Here is a 22,979-nt window from a genome sequence, read left to right on the forward strand (position 1 = left end):
AGTCATTTTTTTTGGTATGTAGGGTTCCCCCTCTCTCGCTCACCATCACCCTCCCCTTATTCTCTCTCCCTCCCTCCCTCCCTCTTTTACCATCATCCCTCTATCCCCCCCCCTCTCTCGTCTCTTCTCTCCAGCCATCTGGTTGCCATCAGTGGCTCACACAGGAAGAGGGGCATCAGTGGCTCACACAGAAAGAGGGGCATCAGTGGCTCACACAGGAAGAGGGGCATCAGTGGCTCACACAGGAAGAGGGGCATCAGTGGCTCACACAGGAAGAGGGGCATCAGTGGCTCACACAGGAAGAGGGGCATCAGTGGCTCACACAGGAAGAGGGGCATCAGTGGCTCACACAGGAAGAGGGGCATCAGTGGCTCACACAGGAAGAGGGGCATCAGTGGCTCACACAGGAAGAGGGGCATCAGTGGCTCACACAGGAAGAGGGGCATCAGTGGCTCACACAGGAAGAGGGGCATCAGTGGCTCACACAGGAAGAGGGGCATCAGTGGTCACACAGGAAGAGGGGCATCAGTGGCTCACACAGGAAGAGGGGCATCAGTGGCTCACACAGGAAGAGGGGCATCAGTGGCTCACACAGGAAGAGGGGCATCAGTGGCTCACACAGAAAGAGGGGCATCAGTGGCTCACACAGGAAGAGGGGCATCAGTGAGGTGGAACCTCTTGATAAAGGAGCCCCGTTGCGTCTATCCTTCTCTCTCTCTCTCCCGCCATCTCTCCCTCCTTCTCTCTCTCTCCCGCCATCTCTCCCTCCTTCTCTCTCTCTCCCGCCATCTCTCCCTCCTCTCTCCCCCGCCATCTCTCCCTCCTCTCTCCCCCGCCATCTCTCTCTCTCCCGCCATCTCTCCCTCCTTCTCTCTCTCTCCCGCCATCTCTCCCTCCTTCTTTCTCTCTCTCCCGCCATCTCTCCCTCCTTCTCTCTCTCCCGCCATCCCTCCCTCCTCTCTCTCTCTCTCTCCCGCCATCCCTCCCTCCTCTCTCTCTCTCTCTCCCGCCATCCCTCCCTCCTCTCTCTCTCTCTCTCTCTCCCGCCATCCCTCCCTCCTCTCTCTCTCTCCCGCCATCCCTCCCTCCTCTCTCTCTCCCGCCATATCTCCCTCCTCTCTCTCCCGCCATCCCTCCCTCCTCTCTCTCTCCCGCCATATCTCCCTCCTCTCTCTCCCGCCATCCCTCCCTCCTCTCTCTCTCTCCCGCCATCCCTCCCTCCTCTCTCTCTCCCGCCATATCTCCCTCCTCTCTCTCCCGCCATCTCTCCCTCCTTCTCTCTCCCGCCATCCCTCCCTCCTCTCTCTCTCCCGCCATCCCTCCCTCCCTTCTCTCTCTCTCCCGCCATCTCTCCCTCCTCTCTCCCGCCATCTCTCCCTCCTCTCTCTCTCCCGCCATATCTCCCTCCTCTCTCTCTCCCGCCATATCTCCCTCCTCTCTCTCCCGCCATCTCTCCCTCCTCTCTCTCCCTCTCCACCATCCCTCTCTCTTCTTCCCTCTGGAGTGGCTTCCATGATGGAGTGGTATATTGAGGTGGTATATTGAGGTGGTATATTGAGGTGGTATATTGAGGTGGTATATTGATTGAAATTCTATTTCTCTCTCACACACACACACACACACACACTCTGGGTGCAGAGTAGAACATAGCAGAAACACAGCAAAGTACAATCCAGTACAGCACACTATGCTACAGCACAGTAGATTAGAGTACACCAGGACATGGCAGACCAGACTACCAAAGCCACGACTCTGGAAATAGACTGGGTCCTTATGACAACAGCAGTCTATTAATATAGCCTGCTGCCCTTCTGATCACAGCTACACCAGAACCAGACACCTCCAGCTCCCAGACACTCACCAAGGAAACAGCACTCACTAACAACACTACTTTTAACAGCCCGAGTACCAACTGGGTCAGTTCACCTAAACATACTGTCCATATGGCTGTAATGTCACTAGAAGTCCTACAGCAGATGATGTCATGGCTGCTCCTGGGATGAAAGCAGCCTAAATATAGTCCTGAGGAGAGAATCTGACATTCTAGAGAGGTTTCTGTCATCTGTGCTGCATATGGTCAGTATGGGAGGGTAGAGGGAAGGGGGAGAGAGTCTGGCTGTGAGGGCTTTCCCAAAATACAGTCAAACACTTCACACACACGAGCAATGACAGGTTTCTCAGTCCTACAGGGGTTTTTGATTTAGTCACCTGGGCAGCCCCGACCGCAGATACTTAAGATGTTCACTGACCTGCCCGAGTGCTTTAGGGTGGCCTCGGCGCTGCCCCATGCTGGGAAAGAAACAGCAAACCAGAGACGAGCAGAGTAAGCGACACAGAACCCTCTCATGAAACACCTCCACCTCTCCTGAAACAGCTCCACCTCTCCTGAAACAGCTCCACCTCTCCTGCAGGAGTCACACAGCTCCACCTCTCCTGAAACACCTCCACCTCTCCTGAAACAGCTCCACCTCTCCTGCAGGAGTTACACAGCTCCACCTCTCCTGAAACACCTCCACCTCTCCTGAAACACCTCCACCTCTCCTGAAACACCTCCACCTCTCCTGCAGAAGTTACACAGTTCCACCTCTCCTGCAGGAGTTACACAGTTCCACCTCTGATGAGTAAAAACAACATTCCCGTATCGGGGCCAGGCTGAGCCAGACTACCTCGTGTTTCCAGTGAGAGAGAAGGGGAGCCCCTGTAACTTGATATGGTACAGTGTCCACACACAGGGTGGTCAGCTGGTGTCATTTGAGCCTCATGAGTTCATGTGAGGTGTGATGACTGTGAGGGGAGTTAGCCTAACCTGGTTAGCCAGCTCCATCTGAACAAGCTTAGGATGAACAGTTGCAGACAATGCATTGCAGTAAGGCGGCCATTAATGTTTTATATCTTTAACACTTATTTGTAATGGACATTTAATAATTAATGGCCCAACCCACATCATTTCCACAGCACCAGCACTCGCTAAGGAAGCTAGCTAGCCTGGAAGACTACCGTAGCAGTGCTAACTAGACTGGGCAGGCTAACGTAGCAGTGCTAGCTAGCCTGGAAGACTACCGTAGCAGTGCTAACTAGACTGGGCAGGCTAACGTAGCAGTGCTAGCTAGCCTGGAAGACTACCGTAGCAGTGCTAACTAGACTGGGCAGGCTAACGTAGCAGTGGTAGCTAGCATGGAAGACTACCGTAGCAGTGCTAGCTAGCGTGGAAGACTACCGTAGCAGTGCTAGCTATCCTGGCCAGGCTAAGAGGCCAACGCATTATAAACGCTTGTTTGTTTGTTTCCTTCCTCGTCCACGTGAGGGTTTAGCTGGAACAAAAGTCGTTGTTTCCTGTACCACACGTTAAGCAGATTTAACGAATCCTCAACTTGACAAATAAGGGGGGAGAAAAGAGGGCTTGTTGTTCCACCCTGGCTGCAGCCCTGTGCTGCCGGCAGCTCTGCACGGAGCAGCAGCCCTGTGCTGCCGGCAGCTCTGCACGGAGCTGCAGCCCTGTGCTGCCGGCAGCTCTGCACGGAGCAGCAGCCCTGTGCTGCCGGCAGCTCTGCACGGAGCTGCAGCCCTGTGCTGCCGGCAGCTCTGCACGGAGCTGCAGCCCTGTGCTGCCGGCAGCTCTGCACGGAGCTTGCCCTGTGGAAGGCAACTACTGCTTGGAGAGGAAGAAAGGAGGGGAAAATAGGAGAAGAGAGGAGGGGAGGAAGAGAGGCTAACCCTAACAGCTGAGAGGAATCACTTGAGTCTACAGACTTTTGTCAGTCCTGCTCAGAAAAAAACTCAGGGTTCCCCGCTAGAACCCAGACACACAGAGAGACCTCAGGGTTCCCCGCTAGAACCCAGACACACAGAGACCTCAGGGTTCCCCGCTAGAACCCAGACACACAGAGACCTCAGGGTTCCCCGCTAGAACCCAGACACACAGAGACCTCAGGGTTCCCCGCTAGAACCCAGACACACAGAGAGACCTCAGGGTTCCCCGCTAGAACCCAGACACACAGAGAGACCTCAGGGTTCCCCGCTAGAACCCAGACACACAGAGACCTCAGAGAACCCCGCTAGAACCCAGACACACAGAGACCTCAGGGTTCCCCGCTAGAACCCAGACACACAGAGACCTCAGGGTTCCCCGCTAGAACCCAGACACACAGAGACCTCAGGGTTCTCTTGCTAGAACCTAGGTAGGAACCAAGCAGGTCTTTACCTTCTCCACTTCCTCCTGCAGCACGACAGATAACACCACGCAACCAATGCTGTGGGAGATACAGCCGGTACACTATGCCTCCCCCTTCACCTGCCCCTTCACCTGCCTCCCCCTTCACCTCCCCCTCTCATCCTCCCCCCCTTCTCCTCCCCCCCCCCTTCTCCATCCCTACCTCCCTCTTTCTTACCTCCCACCTCTATTTAAATGAGACATTCTGTCACTGTAAATAGATAAAGAGAAAAGAAAAACGAAAGAGGAAGTGTTAGAAATAGAAACTGAACGAGAGAACAAGAGGGAGAGAGGACAGATGGAAAACTAGAGCTGATGGGGTTTTTGTAGAGAAACATTTTGATTCTTTAGCTGGGGAATCTCAGGCTTGGGTTTGTGTGGGAGGTACAGCCAACCTCACAGCATCGCAGGACAACACTGAAAACACTGTTCTACAGAAATGCAACTGTTGTTTTTTTACATAAGCTTAAACCTAAATGTTAGTACATAAAATCTGATACAAAAACAGTAGACGAAAATACCTCTAAGCCTTAGTCGAAAGATTTTTCTGCCAAGAAATGTCATACATTTTGTAGTCTCAGTATGTGTGTAACGTCCTGACTGGGTTTAACACACACACACACACACACACACACACACACACACACACGGTCTGAGAACCCCTACAAGCAGACTGAAGCCATGACCCCCAGAGAGCTCCAGCTACCAAACTAAACAGCCTCTCTCCCTTTCTCCACTCCCTTCCCCTGCTTCTCCCTCTCCACCCCTGGCCTCTCTCCCCTCTCTCTCTCTCTCTTTCTCTCCCTCTCCACTCCTGGCCTCTCTCCCTCTCTCCTCCTGGATCATACACATCCTCCAGCCTCTCCTGTTAAAGACCCCTGGCACCCCTATCAAATAACACACAGGCTAACACAGGCTCACAGGAACAGTGCCTGAACAGCAGCACAGCCACAGTCCAACAGTCAGAAAGACAGACAGAGAGACTGACTTCAAAAATATCTTTATTGGGCAGTCAAAACTGCCAGCTAGACACCAGTTACATTACAACAACCATTTTGGATCCCACTTACTCGTATTGAAACAAGAACTCAAATAAAGTTTTACAAACAAAAAGCAAAAGAAAGATGGAAGCGTGGATGTTTGGGGGGGAGAGGGATTCGGTTAAGTTGTAACCAAGAAGGAGAAAGACAGACAGAGAAAGAGAGAGTTACAATAACAGTCTTTATAGCAGAGAAGAGAGGAAAGGAGGGAAGATGATGGGTGGGACAGGGATGGAGCCCTGACTGGTACTTCACTTAGCAACACCATCAGTTAGCAACACATCATCATCATCATCCTCATCATCACAACTACATGGAAACTATTGTGATCTGCCCATTAATAGCGCTTCAGCAGTGCCTTGTCACCTGACCTCACCCAAGTCCTTCATGTAATTAGCTGGTTGCCCTACTTGGTTTCCTCTGAGTGCCGCTGCTGTGATTGGTCTGTTGGAGGTTCAGTTTGACCAATCAGCCCTAAAGTGTCCTCTCTCCCTCCCTCACCCCTCCAGGATTCAAACCCGGGTCCTCTGACACACAGCCACTACCTTTCACCAACCGCTTCAACTACTGACAAGACACCAACACGCTGGTATGGCTCAGAGGAGTTTCCACTGAGAGAGCTAACTGTGTTGCAGTCAGACTGGCAGAGGAGAGGATCTGGGGTCTGCGCTTGTGGAAAACTCCACCCTGGAGGCGTCTGCGCTTCTGGAGAACTCCACCCTGGAAGCGTCTGCGCTTCTGGAGAACTCCACCCTGGAGGCGTCTGCGCTTCTGGAGAACTCCACCCGAGGGTGGTGCTGGAGCCCCAGAAGACACACAAACTTGTAAAACGTGTGTGAGATAAAACAGGAAGGATATCTTTTGATATTTCCTGATGATATGCTGGCATGAGGCCAGTTCATTGACAGGCAGAGATTACTTCTAGAGAAAGGCGCTTCTTGGAAACAGTGGTTGCTGTGAAAACATGCAGCCCTACCGCTAGTAGACAGGCCCTAACGCAAATATCCACAGAGATCCGGTATCCCACTAAGACAACACACCAGCTGTAAGCTAAGACCTGGAGTGAGGGTGAGGAGAGCTGGGTGAGGAAGATGAGGAAGATGAGTAGGGTGAGTTGGGCTGGGTGAGGAAGATGAGGAGGGTGAGGAGGGCTGGGTGAGGAAGGTGAGGAAGATGAGGGTGAGGAGGGCTGGGTGAGGAAGGTGAGGAAGATGAGGGTGAGGAGGGCTGGGTGAGGAAGGTGAGGAAGATGAGTAGGGTGAGTTGGGCTGGGTGAGGAAGATGAGGAGGGTGAGGAGGGCTGGGTGAGGAAGGTGAGGAAGGTGAGGAGGGTGAGGAGGGCTGGGTGAGGAAGATGAGGAAGATGAGTAGGGTGAGTTGGGCTGGGTGAGGAAGATGAGGGTGAGGAGGGCTGGGTGAGGAAGGTGAGGAGGGCTGGGTGAGGAAGATGAGGAGGGTGAGGAAGGTGAGGAAGGTGAGGAAGATGAGGAGGATGAGGAGGGCTGGGTGAGGAAGATGAGGAAGGTGAGTTGGGCTGGGTGAGGAAGGTGAGGAAGATGAGGAGGGCTGGGTGAGGAAGGTGAGGAAGATGAGGAGGGCTGGGTGAGGAAGGTGAGGAAGATGAGGAGGATGAGGAGGGCTGGGTGAGGAAGATGAGGAAGGTGAGTTGGGCTGGGTGAGGAATGTGAGGAAGATGAGGAGGGCTGGGTGAGGAAGATGAGGAAGGTGAGGAGGGCTGGGTGAGGAAGATGAGGAGGGTGGGGAGGGCTGGGTGAAGAAGATGAGGGCTGGGTGAAGAAGATGAGGAGGGTGAGGAGGGCTGGGTGAGGAAGATGAGGAGGGTGAGGAAGGTGAGGAAGGTGAGGAAGATGAGGAGGGTGAGGAGGGCTGGGTGAGGAGGGCTGGGTGAGGAAGATGAGGAGGGTGAGGAGGGCTGGGTGAAGAAGATGAGGAAGGTGAGGAAGATGAGGAGGGCTGGGTGAAGAAGATGAGGAGGGCTGGGTGAGGAAGGTGAGGAGGGCTGGCAGCTCTACCAGCCTCCCCTCTGGTATGTGTCCTGGGCACCATGGTGATGAGACAGAATTCTCCAGATAACAGATCAAATATCAGCTCAGATACAGCTGAGGTAACACACACACAGCCAGCCAGCTGAGGTAATAGGCTACACACACACACACACACACATTGAGAAAAGGCTGTTATTACTTTCAACAGGAGGTAACCTATATTGGCCTGTCAACATTAATATACAGCAGGCAGTGTGTGCCTATTTCTCTTTGTGTCACCAACTCTTCCAGGAGCTCTACTCAGACAGATAAAGACCTTGACCGCTTCCTCTCCTTGCAGCAGAAACAACATGTGCTAATGAGCAGCCGACCAGGAACTAGGGATCCTAACCACACACATTCCTGCCCAGCAGGAGGACTTCTGTGGGATAGTTTCACAACATTGATCTGCGTAGTTCTGCTAGCAGCCGTTGGCATTTGTAAGCAGAGGCGTGCGCATTAACTATCACAATACAAACAAGATTATTTGACTTCCCATATGGATAAAAGAGATGTCTCCCTGTATGGGTTGCATCGCGCGAGTTCCTGAGACGTGTGAACGTGAGTCTCGTGACTGGAAAAGCAATGGATCCCGCTGATAGTTTGGGTGTGTTCTGAATTACGTGCTCTTACTTCAACTTCAAGTACAAAATTTGACTTCATCAAACCAGCCTCCGTTTAAACGGCAAATAAACAAGCGTGTAAGCAGCCGCTTTCATTCAAGAGCAGTGATTCGGCGAGAGCGGACGCTGTTACACCGCGGTTAGATTTGCATGGTGGCAACAATATGGATACAGTTGAAATCACTTACGTAACGTCGCAACTTTTTTTCAGGAGGCGACTTTCTCAACCAGCCTGAACACACCACATCTCCCCCGCTCATCTTCGCTCCTCAAGTCAACAAGTTTGGGTTGTGGAAGCCGAAGTTGGGGGCTCTGGAAAATAAACAGGAAAACCTTCGAGCAAAGTACAAAAAGTTCAAATGTTGAATTAGCAGACTAGGGAGACGGTAAAATAATAATGCCGTCACTCCTCCCTTGACAGTCTCTCTGCGAGTCACCGACAGAGAAGACGTATCGACCAAACAACGAATAATCTAATAAGAATCCTGAACAGTCACACACATTTCCAAGTTGTCGTCGTTTAGCAAACCTCCGCGGCTGCCTTCCTCCGGGAGTGTGCCTCCTGCCGAACACCGGACCCTTGTTTTCGTTTTCCAATCAGAATAGTCGAATCAAGCCTGGCGCCAGCAAGTGAAACTCGACAAGTTTCGCGTTCTGTTACGGGTTTTTGCAATTTCAATCAGAGTGGAACCAACCCTTCTTTGCGCAACTGGGTGTTTATTTTCTTCTGTTTCGGACGCATATTTATCCCACACGGTGCTTTTTCACCAAGAATGCTGTGGGCCTTCCTCCCAGTTTCAGTCCGCGTGGTTCCTTAATTATGATTGACAGCTCAGCTCCGTCTTTTCCTAAACTCCGCCGCTTCTGGAGCCGTGTGGAGGGAGAGGAGGCGTGGAGGGAGAGGCGCGTGGAGGGAAAAATGGAGATTCAACCATGGGACATGTAGTTCTCAATTGTTAGCCGTTTGCTTCCGAATAAGCTTACGTACTTTTTATTAATGTTGTTTAATTTCATAAGGTCAGGATACAAAGGAAAATAATTGACGGGCAACGATGGCCGGCGAAAACTACAAACTCTACTTGTGTTAGCGAGGGCACGTCCATTATGGCAGACGTGCAAACTACACTTACCATAATGCGCGCGCAGTGGTATGTGCTCGAAGAAACCACCTCCAGCGGTGCCGAGCTGCCGAACCAGTCAGAGATACCAAACATGTAGAGTAGGGTTACAACAATAACACCTCATATTATTTCTGTTATTATTACGTTACATATTCTTCTCATTATTATACTGTCCACCAACAGCATGATCTGAAATACAAAATGCATGCCTCAGTAAATGGTAAATATTGATTTTTTGGGTCTTTCATTTGTGTCTGTCAAAACTCCCTATCTCATCCCCTTTAAGATGCTGGGTGGGGTGGGCTATGTAAGGAACAGCATTGTTATGGTAATCAGCTCCCTAAAGGACGTTACGCTCTACGCCTGTCAGACCACCGTGATGAAGTCAGGAGGAGGAGGACGCACAAGCGTCACATCTGAACAGATTCACACGCATCACGTCAGAAAGTACATCACTCCCAGAAACTTCATTGCGTCCTTGGATGTTTCCAGCCCCTCATGAAAAGGTGTGTGTTCAGGCTACACACACAAACATGGACACATGTACAGTTGTGTTCAGTCTACACACACACACATGGACACATGTAGAGTTGTGTTCAGTCTACACGCACACACATGGACACATGTAGAGTTGTGTTCAGTCTACACACACACACATGGACACATGTAGAGTTGCGTTCAGTCTACACGCACACACATGGACACATGTAGAGTTGTGTTCAGTCTACACACACACACATGGACACATGTAGAGTTGTGTTCAGTCTACACACACACACATGGACACATGTAGAGTTGTGTTCAGTCTACACACACCTGGTCATCCAGACCTGCAGGCTCATCAGGGAATGTCAGTCCCTGAAACAGGAGGAACACTCTTACCAACAGCAGACAATGAATCGTATTGAATGTTCAAGGTGTTACAACAAGGTCTTGGTGGTGAAGACCGGGTCAGGGGGGTCAGATGGCTGAGCGGTTAAGGAGTCGGGCTATTAATCAGAAGGTTGTTGGTTCGATTCCCAGCCGTGAAAAATTACGTTGTGTCCTTGGGCAAGGCAGTTCACCCTACTTGCCTCCGGGAGAATGTCCCTGTACTTACTGTAAGTCGCTCTGGATAAGAGCGTCTGCTAAATGACTAAATGTAAGAAAACCTCACTGGTAATGCTGGTTAGGATCTGCCTAAATGTGTCTGTCTTAATTTGTGTCTATTTGTGTGTCTAAGTTTGTGTCCGATACACCCAAATTAATATACCAGTGTGATTGTTCAGTGCAACAGCGTCCCTACCAAACGCTCATTATAACAGTTAACCCTACCCCTAACCCACACACCAATCAACTGGAACTCTAATGGATGAGAGGATGAATTATTGAGTGGCATTGATTGGACCAAATGGATTAGGGTTAGCAAAGTTAGCAGCTGGTCTGTGACAAGAAACAAACAAAAAGAAGACACTTTCAACAATATGTTTTTACAGTTTAAAATGTCATTAACATTTTATACTATGAACATTGTACAGCAAGAATGAGGTACACTTCCAGTCCAATTCAGTTGGTAAAATCTGCATTATGTATCAAAAGGCACATCAAATCTACACAAAGAAAAATCTCCCTGAATGAATAACTTAACAGCTAGTAATCAGTTATGGTATCAGAATCAATGTTGTCAAGAATAACCTCAAACTTAAATTATATTATGTCAGCCTGCAAATCATCATACCTGCAAATACATCTTGGAAAACAGCTTGGAAAACATCTTTGTATTAAAGGATGAATTACAATTGTATTTTCATACCAATAGCCACTGTACACAGTACTAATGGAAACAGTTTAAATTCCATGATTATTGAAAGCAGATTTTCTGTACATTTATTGCAACAAATGTTCCATATAGGAAAGAACGTTCTCTTATCCCCAAATATAGAAATCATTATAGCTAAGAACAGGCCTAATCCTTCCATCCCCTCTCTCTCTGTCTCCCCTCTCTTTCTCTTCCTCCCATCCCCTCTCTGTCTCCCCTCTCTCTCCTCCTCCCATCCCCTCTCTCTCCTCATCCCATCCCCTCTCTCTCTGTCTCCCCTCTCTCTCCTCCTTCCATCCTCTCTCTCTCTGTCTCCCCTCTCTCTCCTCCTTCCATCCCCTCTCTCTCTGTCTCCCCTCTCTCCTCCTCCCATCCCCTCTCTGTCTCCCCTCATCCCATCCCCTCTTTCTCCTCCTCCCATCCCCTCTCTCTCTGTCTCCCCTCTTTCTCCTCCTCCCATCCCCTCTCTCTCTGTCTCCCCTCTCTCTCCTCCTCCCATCCCCTCTCTCTCTGTCTCCCCTCTCTCCTCCTCCCATCCCCTCTCTGTCTCCCCTCTCTCTCCTCCTCCCATCCCCTCTCTGTCTCCCCTCTCGCTCCTCCTCCCATCCCCTCTCTCTCTGTCTCCCCTCTCGCTCCTCCTCCCATCCCCTCTCTCTCTGTCTCCCCTCTCTCTCCTCCTCCCATCCCCTCTCTCTCTGTCTCCCCTCCCCTCTCTCTCCTCATCCCATCCCATCCCCTCTCTCTCTCTCCACCCCCTCTCCCCTCTCTCTCCTCCTCCCATCCCCTCTCTCTCTGGCTCCCCTCTCTCCTCCTCCCATCCCCTCTCTGTCTCCCCTCTTTCTCCTCCTCCCATCCCCTCTCTCTGTCTCCCCTCTCTCTCCTCATCCCATCCCCTCTCTCTCTGTCTCCCCTCTCTCTCCTCCTCCCATCCCCTCTCTCTCTCTGTCTCCCCTCTTTCTCCTCATCCCATCCCCTCTCTCTCCACCCCCCTCTCCCCTCTCTCTCTCTCTCTCTCTCTCTCTCTCTCTCTCTCTCTCTCTGTCTGTCTGTCTGTCTCCCCTCTCCTCCTCTCTGTCTCGCCTTTCCTCCTCCTCCCATCCCCTCTCTCTCTCTCTCTCTCTCTCTCTCCATCCCCCCCTCTCTCTGTCTCTCCTCCCTCAGAACACCAGTCTACTGACAGTGTTGAAGCCCCCTCCTCCTCCCCCTCCCCCTCCCCCTCCTCCCCCCGAGGGGCCACAGCTGCCGGGGGGGTCGTTGTCATCGGGGCCGTGGGGGCGGGACGAGCAGGATGCCGAGGACGCCTGGAGGGCCCGGGTCCGAGCACTCAGCTCCTGCTCCTATTGGACGCAAACAAGAGGTCAGCCAATGAGCGCATAGGTCATAGGTGAGGCAGAAGCAAAAGGAAGAGCAGTATCCACATGTGACTGCATAGTCAGACGCTGGGGGAAGTTAGTGTAAAGGTAGCTCAGTAAGGATTACAATGTATTTATTCAAGTTTGAGATTATAATCATATTTTTAGATAGAACCAGTGATAGCCAGTGTACTTCTTTACACACAAACTACGGTGACCAGATTTGAGTTTGTGAAAAAGAGGACACTTCGTCGGGTCGACGGGGTGGGGGTAGGTGCTGGTCGTTCTGCCGCACTATCTGATCAAATTGACAGTTCTCTCTAATAGTAATAGTTTGTGGAAGACCCAGAGAAACACAAATAACCGAAAAGGCAAAATCCCGGACAATTTTGGAATCCCTGCCGGACGCATTCTTACGTCTGGTCACCCTACATAAACCTTAACCTGACTGTGTCCCAGCCCCAGTCCCACCGCTCAATGACTCAGGAGTTTGAGTCAGACACTGACTCATGAACACAAGCTTTACCTACAGATCAGACAGACCTCTGACACACACACAGATCAGACAGACCTCTAAGACACACACACACACACAGAAGGGGAGAGAGAGAGAGGGAGACTACAGGTGAGACCCACCTGCAGGTGGAGGGAGAGAGAGAGACTACAGGTTAGACCCACCTGCAGGTGGAGGGAGAGAGAGAGACTACAGGTTAGACCCACCTGCAGGTGGAGAGAGAGAGAGAGAGAGACTACAGGTTAGACCCACCTGCAGGTGGAGAGGGAGAGAGAGAGACTACAGGTGAGACCCACCTGCAGGTGGAGAGGGAGAGAGAGAGACTACAGGTTAGACCCACCTGCAGGTGGAGAGAGAGAGAGACTACAGGGGAGACCCACCTGCAGGTGGAGGGAGAGAGAGAGACTACAGGTTAGACCCACCTGCAGGTGGAGAGGGAGAGAGACTACAGGGGAGAGCCACCTGCAGGTGGAGAGAGGGAGAGAGAGAGACTACAGGTGAGACCCACCTGCAGGTGGAGGGAGAGAGAGAGACTACAGGTTAGACCCACCTGCAGGTGGAGAGGGAGAGAGAGAGACAGACTACAGGGGAGACCCACCTGCAGGTGGAGGGAGAGAGAGTGACTACAGGTTAGACCCACCTGCAGGTGGAGAGGGAGAGGGAGAGAGACTACAGGGGAGAGCCACCTGCAGGTGGAGAGAGGGAGAGAGAGAGACTACAGGTGAGACCCACCTGCAGGTACAACTTGTTGTCCTTGGTGATGGCGTCCATCAGCTCCTTCTGCAGTGGTGGCTCCGCCCCCAGCCTCAAGCCGTTGGCCCCTCCCCCGTTACTGTGCGAGGCCGGGGCATGCTGCCGCCGGTACACCAGCACGTACGCCGTGTCCTTGGGGAAGCGACTCGTCACATTCTGCACCGAACAGAACGACGTAAATGTCACTCTGCTGTCATTGAACAGCAGCCAATCCTTGGCCTCGTGGCCAGCCCCTAACACTCCCACTTCCTGTCTGGGTGGGGCTAAGCTCAACTCTGCTTCCCCGTCAGCATGCTCCGCCCCCAGGGAGCAGTGATTGGCCACCTGCGGCTCCGCCCCCGTGAGGTTGCGTCCGTAGGAGTAGTAGTGACCGCTCTCCGACGACATCCCAGAATGCATCACCACCGAGCTGAGGACATACGGTATGGACTGGACCCCCCCTCCTTCATGTCCCTCTCCTTCTCCCTCTCCTTCTCCCTCTCTCCCTTCCTCTATCCTCTCCTCTATCCTCTCCTCTATCCTCTCCTCTATCCTCTCCTCTACCCTCTCCTCTACCCTCTCCTCTACCTCTCTCCTCCCTTCCTCTTCCTCCTCTCTCCGCGACGGCTTCAGCTTCTTTGCCAGGTTCTCGCTGCTCTCTGGAGAGTCCACCTGCAGAGGGGAGGAGGGGGAGGAGGCATGTCGGGATGGGGGGGCATGGACAGGCAGCCTCATGAGAGGAGGGATGGTGACGTTGTCCAGGATCTTGCGTCGGATGTGGCAGGAGGAATCGTAAGAAAAGCGGAGCAGTGTGAGGATGAGGTACTCAGGCGCCGCAACCACCCTCATCCCCCGCTCTGCACGCCGCAGTGCGCCGCAGCGCTCGCAAAAGTAGGCGTTGTCCTCGTCCAGGATCTCCGGGGCCAGGAAGTAGTTCACAAGGTCGGGCACAGACAGAGACGGCTGCTCGCCGGCCGCAGCCCCAACATGGCCGGTGGGGAAGGCGGGTGAAGGAGTGTGGGCGGGCGAGGCGGCTGTCTCCTCACCACCCCCGTTAACGGACCCCTGGGCTGGGCGGCGGGGATCGTCGGAGGGCCTGAAGGCCAGGGACAGGTCGGTGAAGGGCTCCTGGTTCTCTGACACACTGTGGCAGGTCAGACAGCGCACCTCCGTGCTCACACGACCGCCAAACATCCGCTCGATTAGTGTGGCCCCGCCCCCCTCTTCCTCACCCCCAGGGTCACAGTCGGGGGAGACGACATTTGGCTTGGCCGGCAGGAGGGCCTGGAGGGTTTTCTCCTCCTCGTGTAACCTTGGTGACAGGAAACAGGTGTGGGTCACTGGTGTGAAGGTGGGAGTGGGGGGAGGGAGGGAGGCTATAGTGGGTTGGGTTCAGTACAGCTGTTCTAAAGAGAAGGAAAGACCGAAATAAGGAAACAGAGAGACAGACAGACACCTGTCTAGGAGAGAGAGAGAGACTGGTACCTGTCCGGAGAGAGAGAGAGAGAGAGAGAGAGACTGGTACCTGTCCAGGAAACAGAGAGAGACAGACTGGTATATGTCCAGGAGAGAGAGAGAGAGAGAGAGAGAGAGAGAGAGAGAGAGAGAGAGAGACACAGGTACCTGTCCAGGAGAGAGAGAGAGACAGACTGGTACCTGTCCAGGAGAGAGAGAGAGAGAGAGAGACAGGTACCTGTCCAGGAGAGAGAGAGAGACAGACAGGTACCTGTCCAGGAGAGATAGAGAGACAGACATCTGTCCAGGAGACAGAGACAGACAGACAGGTACCTGTCCAGGAGGAAACGGAGGTACTCAGAACAGTCCTGCTGGGAGCCAGAGTTGAACCAGGGGGGGCGGGACACCTCCAGGAAGCTCCTTGGAGAGAACGCTGCCCTCTGGAGGACACAAACACACACCCTTTAAAAGAGGGGAGGGAGGGAAGGAGGGATGAAGGATGGAGGTGGAGGGAGGAAGGGTGGAGGATGGAGGGATTGAGGGAAAGAGAGAGGGAGAGAGGGATGGAGGGTGGAGGGAGAGGGGGGTGGAGGGATGGAGGGAGAGAGAGGGATGGAGGGTGGGAGGGAGAAAGGGATGGAGGGAGAGAGGGAAGGAGGGTGGAGGGAGAGAGGGGTGGAGGGAGAGAGGGCAGGAGGGTGGAGGGAAGGAGGGTGGAGGGAGGGAGGGTGGAGGGAGGGAGAGAGGGAAGGAGGGTGGGAGGGATGGAGGGAGAGAGGGAAGGAGGGTGGGATGGATAGAGGGATGGAGGGAGAGAGGGAAGGAGGGTGGAGGGAGAGAGGGGTGGAGGGAGAGAGGGCAGGAGGGTGGAGGGAAGGAGGGTGGAGGGAGGGAGCAGACCTGAGTGTGGGCCAGGAAAGCGAAGAGCAGCTGTAATTTTTTCATCAGTGTGTGGGCGTCGTTCAGGCGTAGCGACAAAACCTGCCTCCTGAAACTGAGAGATGGAGGGAGGTGAGGTTGGTTGGTTGATCAATACTCCATTAGAGTGTGAGGCAGTGAGAGAGTGTGTGTGTGTGTATGACTGACTCTGTGGCCATGAACAGGGTCTGGATGATGCTGTTCATGTAGCAGGTGTTGCCCAAGTTGACCAGGCCGGCGCGTCCAGTCTCAGAGCGCCCTGCCAGCTGCACCACTCCAGACGAGCTGGGCTGAGACGTCCAGGCTGCCTGGTCAAGAACCAGCTTCATCTGCTCCTCACTGGGCCTGGGCAGGTCCTGGAGACACGCACACACAGCACAGGCACCACACACACACACACACACAGCACAGGCAACACACACACACACGCACACACAGCACAGGCACCACACACACACACACACACACAGCACAGGCACCACACACACACACAGCACAGGCAACACACACACACACACACACAGCACAGCACAGGCACCACACACACACACAGCACAGGCACCACACACACACACACACACACACAGCACAGGCACCACACACACACCATTAGCTGCTGGGCTCAAAATTGCGACCATTTTGGTCTAATATGCTCCTGAAATCATATCTGTGTGACCTCAAAATATATTTGAGAGCATTTGTGCAAATCGTTATGGTGCGACCATTTGTCATTTTGTTACAAAACGCTTGCTAAGTAGTTATATGCACACGACAGTGATCCATATTTCCGTGAAAAAATAGCCCAGGTCTAGAACTTCCGGAGAAGTTTTATAACCAGAACAGGTTGTTAACCCTTAGCTATTGCTCTCTTAACCCTACACTCAATCGATAACAGGTCGCCCTCACGGACATTTCTCCCGTTTTGTTAGAAAGACATGTTACATTACATTGTCCATAAGGAACATATATGACAGACCTATTATTTATCTGTTAACTAACTAGCAAGCAAGATGAAAATCAGATAATTGAGCATATCATTATAATGTAGCTAAAAATCATAAACTAGCTAGCCTAGCTAATGTTACTGCTCAAATCCGTTAGCTATCTAGCTACTTTACTGTGTGAGTTACATTTAGTCATTTAGAGTTAGATAAACCTTGCCTTCGTAATTGTCAATGTAGCTCGAATTGTACAGTTTTACCTCTTGCATGAAGGGCTTAACATAGAATACTATGTACATCGTTAATTTTCATTTTGGGAAGATCACCAAAAAGCGGCATTTTGCGTGAGAGAACTTGAGCTAACGTAACTGCTCGCTAGCGGAAGTTGTTGACGTGACTTATGCATTATGCTTGAAGAAATGCGTGATTATTATAGTGGATTAGCCTACTGCATAGTTCGCCTGCTGTGAGCTGACCATTCTATCCAAAGTTACATCACCAATTAAACTTCATCTTTATGTTCTTAACTTAAATGCAGAAAAGACTATGCGCATTCGCCCAGAATACTTTTTGACACCAACAATTTCGAACATCTCCCATATTTGGCCATGGGTGATCAGGAATGTCTCTATTCTCAGTATCCAACTCCCTGTCATCCATTACGTACCTTTTTTTCAAAACTATTTTTTCACACAGTGAGAGGAGAGGAGGGAGGAGAACAGAGAAGCCTAAAACAGTCGAGTAAAGCAGAGTACAGTACAGTACAGTAGAGTCCTCATCAATGATGCAACCTTTTATGAGTCAAAAAAAAAGAAAAAAGCTCCTTGATAGCTTTGTAGACTAGCTTACGTTTCTTGTGCGTGATAACCAGGAAATTAAAAAAGGCACGCAATTACAAGAAATAATATTTATCAAGCCTGGCTCGTTACTTTAAATGAAAGAAGTAGAAAATACAGACACAAAGTAAAAAGTTGTCAGAAAAATAACCCTAACCCTATTGTGAAGTACTGATGCCAGAAAAAACTACTGAGGTACAGTGACAAAGTATTTGTACTTTGTAACTTCCCATCTCTGATTATCCATCACTAACCCTAACCCATCCATCACTAACCCTAACCCATCCATCACTAACCCTAACCCATCCATCACTAACCCTAACCCATCCATCACTAACCCTAACCCATCCATCACTAACCCTAACCCAACCCATCCATCACTAACCCTAACCCAACCCATCACTAACCCTAACCCATCCATCACTAACCCTAACCTAACCCATCCATCACTAACCCTAACCCATCCATCACTAACCCTAACCCATCCATCACTAACCCTAACCCACCCATCACTCCTTGTCATGGATGCACTGCGTAGACACATGACAGGGAGCTAACTAGCACGTAACAAATTTGAAGAGCTGAAAAGACTATATGAAAATAATAGGTGGGTGCTCTTTGCTGATGCTCCTTACTTTTGAAAGTTAGGAGCACCAGTGCTACCGAGTACCAAGATACATTAGAGCCCTAAACTGTGTGATTAGTACACCCTTGTGACCTCACCTTGATGGCCTCCATATTAACAAGAGTTGTGCCTGTGTGGACCTCACCTTGATGGCGTCCAGGATGCAGTCGTAGAGGTCTGGGAAGCCAGAGTACTGGTACATCATGCAGTGGACCAGCTCAGTGAACTGCAGCAGGAAGGCACTGCTGCTGGGTAGCCCGTCACTCCTCAGAGACTGGACCAGAGGCAGCACGTGAGGAAGAACCTGGGGGGTACCAGGTGGGTTAGGGTGTGTGTGTAGGAGGTACCAGGTGGGTTAGGGTGTGTGTAGGAGGTACCAGGTGGATTAGGGTGTGTATGTAGGAGGTACCAGGTGGGTTAGGTTGTGTGTGTAGGAGGTACCAGGTGGGTTAGGGTGTGTGTGTGTAGGAGGTACCAGGTGGATTAGGATGTGTGTGTAGGAGGTACCGGGTGGGTTAGGGTGTGTGTGTAGGAGGTACCAGGTGGATTAGGATGTGTGTGTAGGAGGTACCGGGTGGGTTAGGGTGTGTGTGTAGGAGGTACCAGGTGGAAGGCCTCAGGAGAATGCTGGAAGCTGAGCAGCATGTGAGCGAGGACCTCTAGCGCCCCCTGCCTCACGATGGGGTACCACAGCCGGTTCAGCACCTGCACACACAGGACACACCAACAGGGTCACACACACCACAACAACAGGGTCACACACACCACAACAACAGGGTCACAAACACCACAACAACAGGGTCACACACACCACAACAACAGGGTCACACACACCACAACAACAGGGTCACACACACCACAACAACAGGGTCACACACACCACAACAACAGGGTCACACACACCACAACAACAGGGTCACACACACCACAACAACAGGGTCACACACACACCACCAACAAGCTCACACACACCACAACAACAGGGTCACACACACACCACAACAACAGGGTCACACACACACCACAACAACAGGGTCACACACACACCACCAACAAGCTCACACACACACCACCAACAAGCTCACACACACACCACCAACAAGCTCACACACACACCACCAACAAGCTCACACACACACCACCAACAAGCTCACACACACACACCACCAACAAGCTCACACACACACCACCAACAAGCTCACACACACACCAACTAACAAACTCTTTACAGGTCCAGCTACACATCTGTAACTTAGTCATTCAGAAGACATTCTGATCCACAGTGACGAGCGCAGGGTTGATCTCCTGTTAACAACTCCACCACTGAACTTCACCTATCCACAGCTACCAGTACCATCTCAGTTACCAGACAGTGTAAAGGACCATCTCAGTTAACAGACACAGTGTAAAGTACCATCTCAGCTACCAGACACAGTGTAAAGTAACATCTCAGCTACCAGACAGTGTAAAGGACCATCTCAGATACCAGACACAGTGTAAAGGAACATCTCAGATACCAGACACAGTGTAAAGGAACATCTCAGATACCAGACACAGTGTAAAGAAACATCTCAGCTACCAGTAACATATCAGCTACCAGACCACGTCCACATCACCAGCGGTGTGTGGTGTGTTGTTTACCAGCTCTATCTTCAGCAGGGTGACGTCTATGAGGATGGTGAACTTCTGCACGGAGGCCAGCCCCTTCAGCAGGGCGATCACCCAAGTGTCCACATGGTGTGCCAGCGGCCACGACAACCAGTCTATCATCCTGCACTCACACCAGGAACAATAGTTTAGAATTTATTTCCTGAAGGATGATTGATTGTTTGGTTTCAGCCACAGAGAGGCAGGCAGACAGAGAGGCAGACAGACAGGCAGACAGAGAGGCAGGCAGACAAGACACACATATTGACACAGACAGGCAGACAGCAGGCATGCAAACAGGTCAGGGGTCAAAAGGGGCATGCTCTCCCAGAAGAAAATGTATAAAATGTTAAAGTTAAATGCATCAATCTGGTGCACTTTGAGAGAAAAATTAAGAGGCTGGATCAGGGTTTCCCGCAGCACTTTTCAGTTAAGGCGGCCGCCTAAGCAACACACGCCTGCCGCCTTAACTACATCTTAAAAAAAAAAAAAAAACATATCTGCCGTTGTCCTGTTTTCTCCCGAGAGACAGGCAGACAGAGAGGCAGACAAAGAGGCAGACAGAGAAGCAGACAGAGAAGCAGACAGACAGAGAGGCAGACAGAGAGGCAGACAGACAGGCAGACAGACAGGCAGACAGAGAGGCAGACAGAGAGGCAGACAGACAGGCAGACAGAGAGACAGGCAGACAGGCAGACAGAGAGGCAGACAGAGAGGCAGACAGAGAGGCAGACAGAGACAGACAGAGAGACAGGCAGACAGACAGGCAGACAGAGAGGCAGACAGAGAGGCAGACAGACAGGCAGACAGAGACAGACAGACAGGCAGGCAGACAGAGACACACCTGCAGAGGGCCTTGGTCATGCTGGCGTCCCTGACGTTCTGGTCAGTGGAGAGGCTCTTGATGAGCACGGTGATCATCTGCAGAGGGATGTGCTGCACCAGGCTGGCCAGGGCAATGGACGGCTCGAAGGACGGGTCTACAGGCAGGGAGAGACACCTAGACATGAGACATCTACACTATGACGTGGTAGTCCACCTGCAGCTCCACTAGGGAATGATGGAGAACACCTGAGGGCCTCACCTGTGGTGGAGATGATGGAGAACACTTCCTGCAGAGAGGGCAGCAGCATTGTAGGCTCCGCCTTCCAGATGTTCTGCAGCAGCGTCCCCACCTTGGTCACCTGACCCACGTACTCTCTCAGCTCCCGCTCCTGATTGGCCGGGCAGTGGAAGTAGCCGATGGTCCTCACCAGCTGCTGGCAGAACAAGATGGCCGCCTTGTCCCTGGGGACACACTGGCCGAAGTCTGACAGCAGCGTAGCCAGCCGGGCGCAGAGGGCGGGGTTGGGCCTCTCACACACCATCCTGAGCACCTCCGTCTGCAGCAGGCGGAAGATCTCCAGCACTGACGGGCAGCTGATGAGCAGCCGCAGGCAGCAGTGAATGTAGTCCACCAGGGCTGGGTCCTTGCGGTCCAGGGGCCCGTAGCCCTGCTGAAGGAGCCCCAGGATAAAGTCTCGGGTGAAGAAGCGCTCGAATGCGGGCCGGTGGTAGCGGCCGTAGGCCTCCAGGACCTGGAAGCCCACCTGCTTCTGGAAGGTGTCCTCTCCCAGGAGGATGAGGCGAGCGGTGAGGCTGTACAGCGCCTGGCACTGCTCCTCTGTGGCCTCCTTCTCTGCCGCCTCCACCACCTTCTTCACGATGGCCTTCTTCACCGGCACCGAGTGGGAGGAGCCCACCAGGGCCTCCAGAATCTTGTCCATGACGGTAGGACTACAGAGCAGAGGTGAAGTTGTTTGGAAGTAAATACAGCCCTTAGGAGGAGAAAGACACAGGTTGGAAAAGAGGTATTTAGTGACATTCTGACAGAGCATCATGGATCTGGTAATCAGGAGATAAAACAATAGCTAGAGAACTATCCAAACCGTTTAACAATTATAGGAATGCTGGTTCCTTCAATAGATCCTTCAATAGATCAATATAAGGTGACGTTATACATATCACCTTCATAATGATCTAAGGTGAACACATAGCTAAGGAGAGAGAGAGAGAGAGAGAGAGAGAGAGAGAGAGAGAGAGAGAGAGAGAGAGAGAGAGAGAGAGAGAGAGAGAGAGCTTGATTTAGCTGTGACAGGACATAGCTACTAGCGAGTTAGCAGATGTGCTCTCCGGCATGTTAGTTTTCATTTCGATGAGATATGCATAGTGTGCTAGCAGAGGCAACACGACTGTTGCCCAATAAATATTAGTTGACGTTAGCAACCTGTGGCTAACGTTAGGTACATTTTCCAAGGCTAGCAGACTAGCTACTGCTGACATTAGCTCCGCTAAATTATGCCAGCGTTCATAATCAAATCATTTTGTAAACAAACTCACTTGTTATAAATTGTTATCTACAAAATGTTTGTAAGTATTCAAATCGCTATAGCCGGCTTCCTAGTCTTTCTGCTTTGTCTGTGAGAATGTTCTATATTGTAATAGCTAGCACACTAGCATTCAAAACAAGGTGGAAACTTGTTGTCAAATCTCCCTGCTATCAATAACATTAAAAGTGTAACTTGTTAATGTTAGCAAGCTAAAGTTAGCTTCTGCCTATGCTGAGTATTAAAGCTGTAGAGCTATCAAGGCTAAAGCTAGCTAGCTTGTGTAATGGAAACAAAGCAGGCCGGGGATGTCACTGACTTAGCAGAAATACAGCTGTTCAGCTAGCTAGGTAGTTCTCAAAAACAAACCAGCTAGCTTCTACAATAACTTACCCCGATAAATCATGACAGTGTCCAATGATTCTTTTTCGAACCGTCAAAATACGTTGACAGATTCGGCAGTTATTTTTTGATCCGACTTGTGAAGAGAATCAGCTGATTTAAAACATAAGAAACGTCATTCCAATGAACCAGCGGAGATGGAAAGACCCTTTGCTCTGGGATGTTCGTCTTGTCATTGCCTGCGTGCAACTCTGTCCTACTAGCGATTCGTCGTTCCTACGTTGAATATTATATGGCTACAATGTTAATATTTTTAACAGTACCTAACCTTAGCTTGAAACATTTTCCATGGTATAACCAGTGTTTTTTTTGTTTTTAATTATGTTTCTATTTGATCGATTTTAGTTTACATTC

General features: G+C 51.4%; 2 protein-coding genes across 2 annotated transcripts in view; both read right to left on the minus strand.

Annotated features, from left to right (window-relative positions):
* Positions 1–8,737, minus strand: part of LOC136956620 (GRB2-associated-binding protein 1-like) — a 38,873-nt gene extending 30,136 nt beyond the window's left edge. The window contains 2 exon segments of the mRNA XM_067250544.1: positions 8,107–8,230; positions 8,420–8,737. Coding sequence (XP_067106645.1) covers positions 8,107–8,178 — 72 coding nt within the window. The 5' untranslated portion in view covers positions 8,179–8,230; positions 8,420–8,737.
* A 3,257-nt stretch (positions 8,738–11,994) lies between these two features.
* usp38 (ubiquitin specific peptidase 38) lies at positions 11,995–22,708 on the minus strand. Its single transcript, XM_067250618.1, has 12 exons — positions 22,617–22,708; positions 20,942–21,674; positions 20,702–20,837; positions 19,852–19,981; positions 18,814–18,915; positions 18,356–18,514; positions 15,977–16,164; positions 15,791–15,884; positions 15,224–15,330; positions 14,000–14,747; positions 13,436–13,909; positions 11,995–12,174 (listed from the first exon to the last, which is right to left on the minus strand). Exons 2-12 carry the CDS (start codon positions 21,621–21,623, stop codon positions 11,995–11,997), a joined length of 3,000 nt encoding a protein of 999 aa, XP_067106719.1. The 5' UTR covers positions 21,624–21,674; positions 22,617–22,708.
* Between the last annotated feature and the right edge of the window lie 271 nt (positions 22,709–22,979).

Source organism: Osmerus mordax, chromosome 14 (assembly GCF_038355195.1).
Source record: "Osmerus mordax isolate fOsmMor3 chromosome 14, fOsmMor3.pri, whole genome shotgun sequence".
In the NCBI taxonomy this organism is placed as follows: domain Eukaryota; kingdom Metazoa; phylum Chordata; class Actinopteri; order Osmeriformes; family Osmeridae; genus Osmerus; species Osmerus mordax.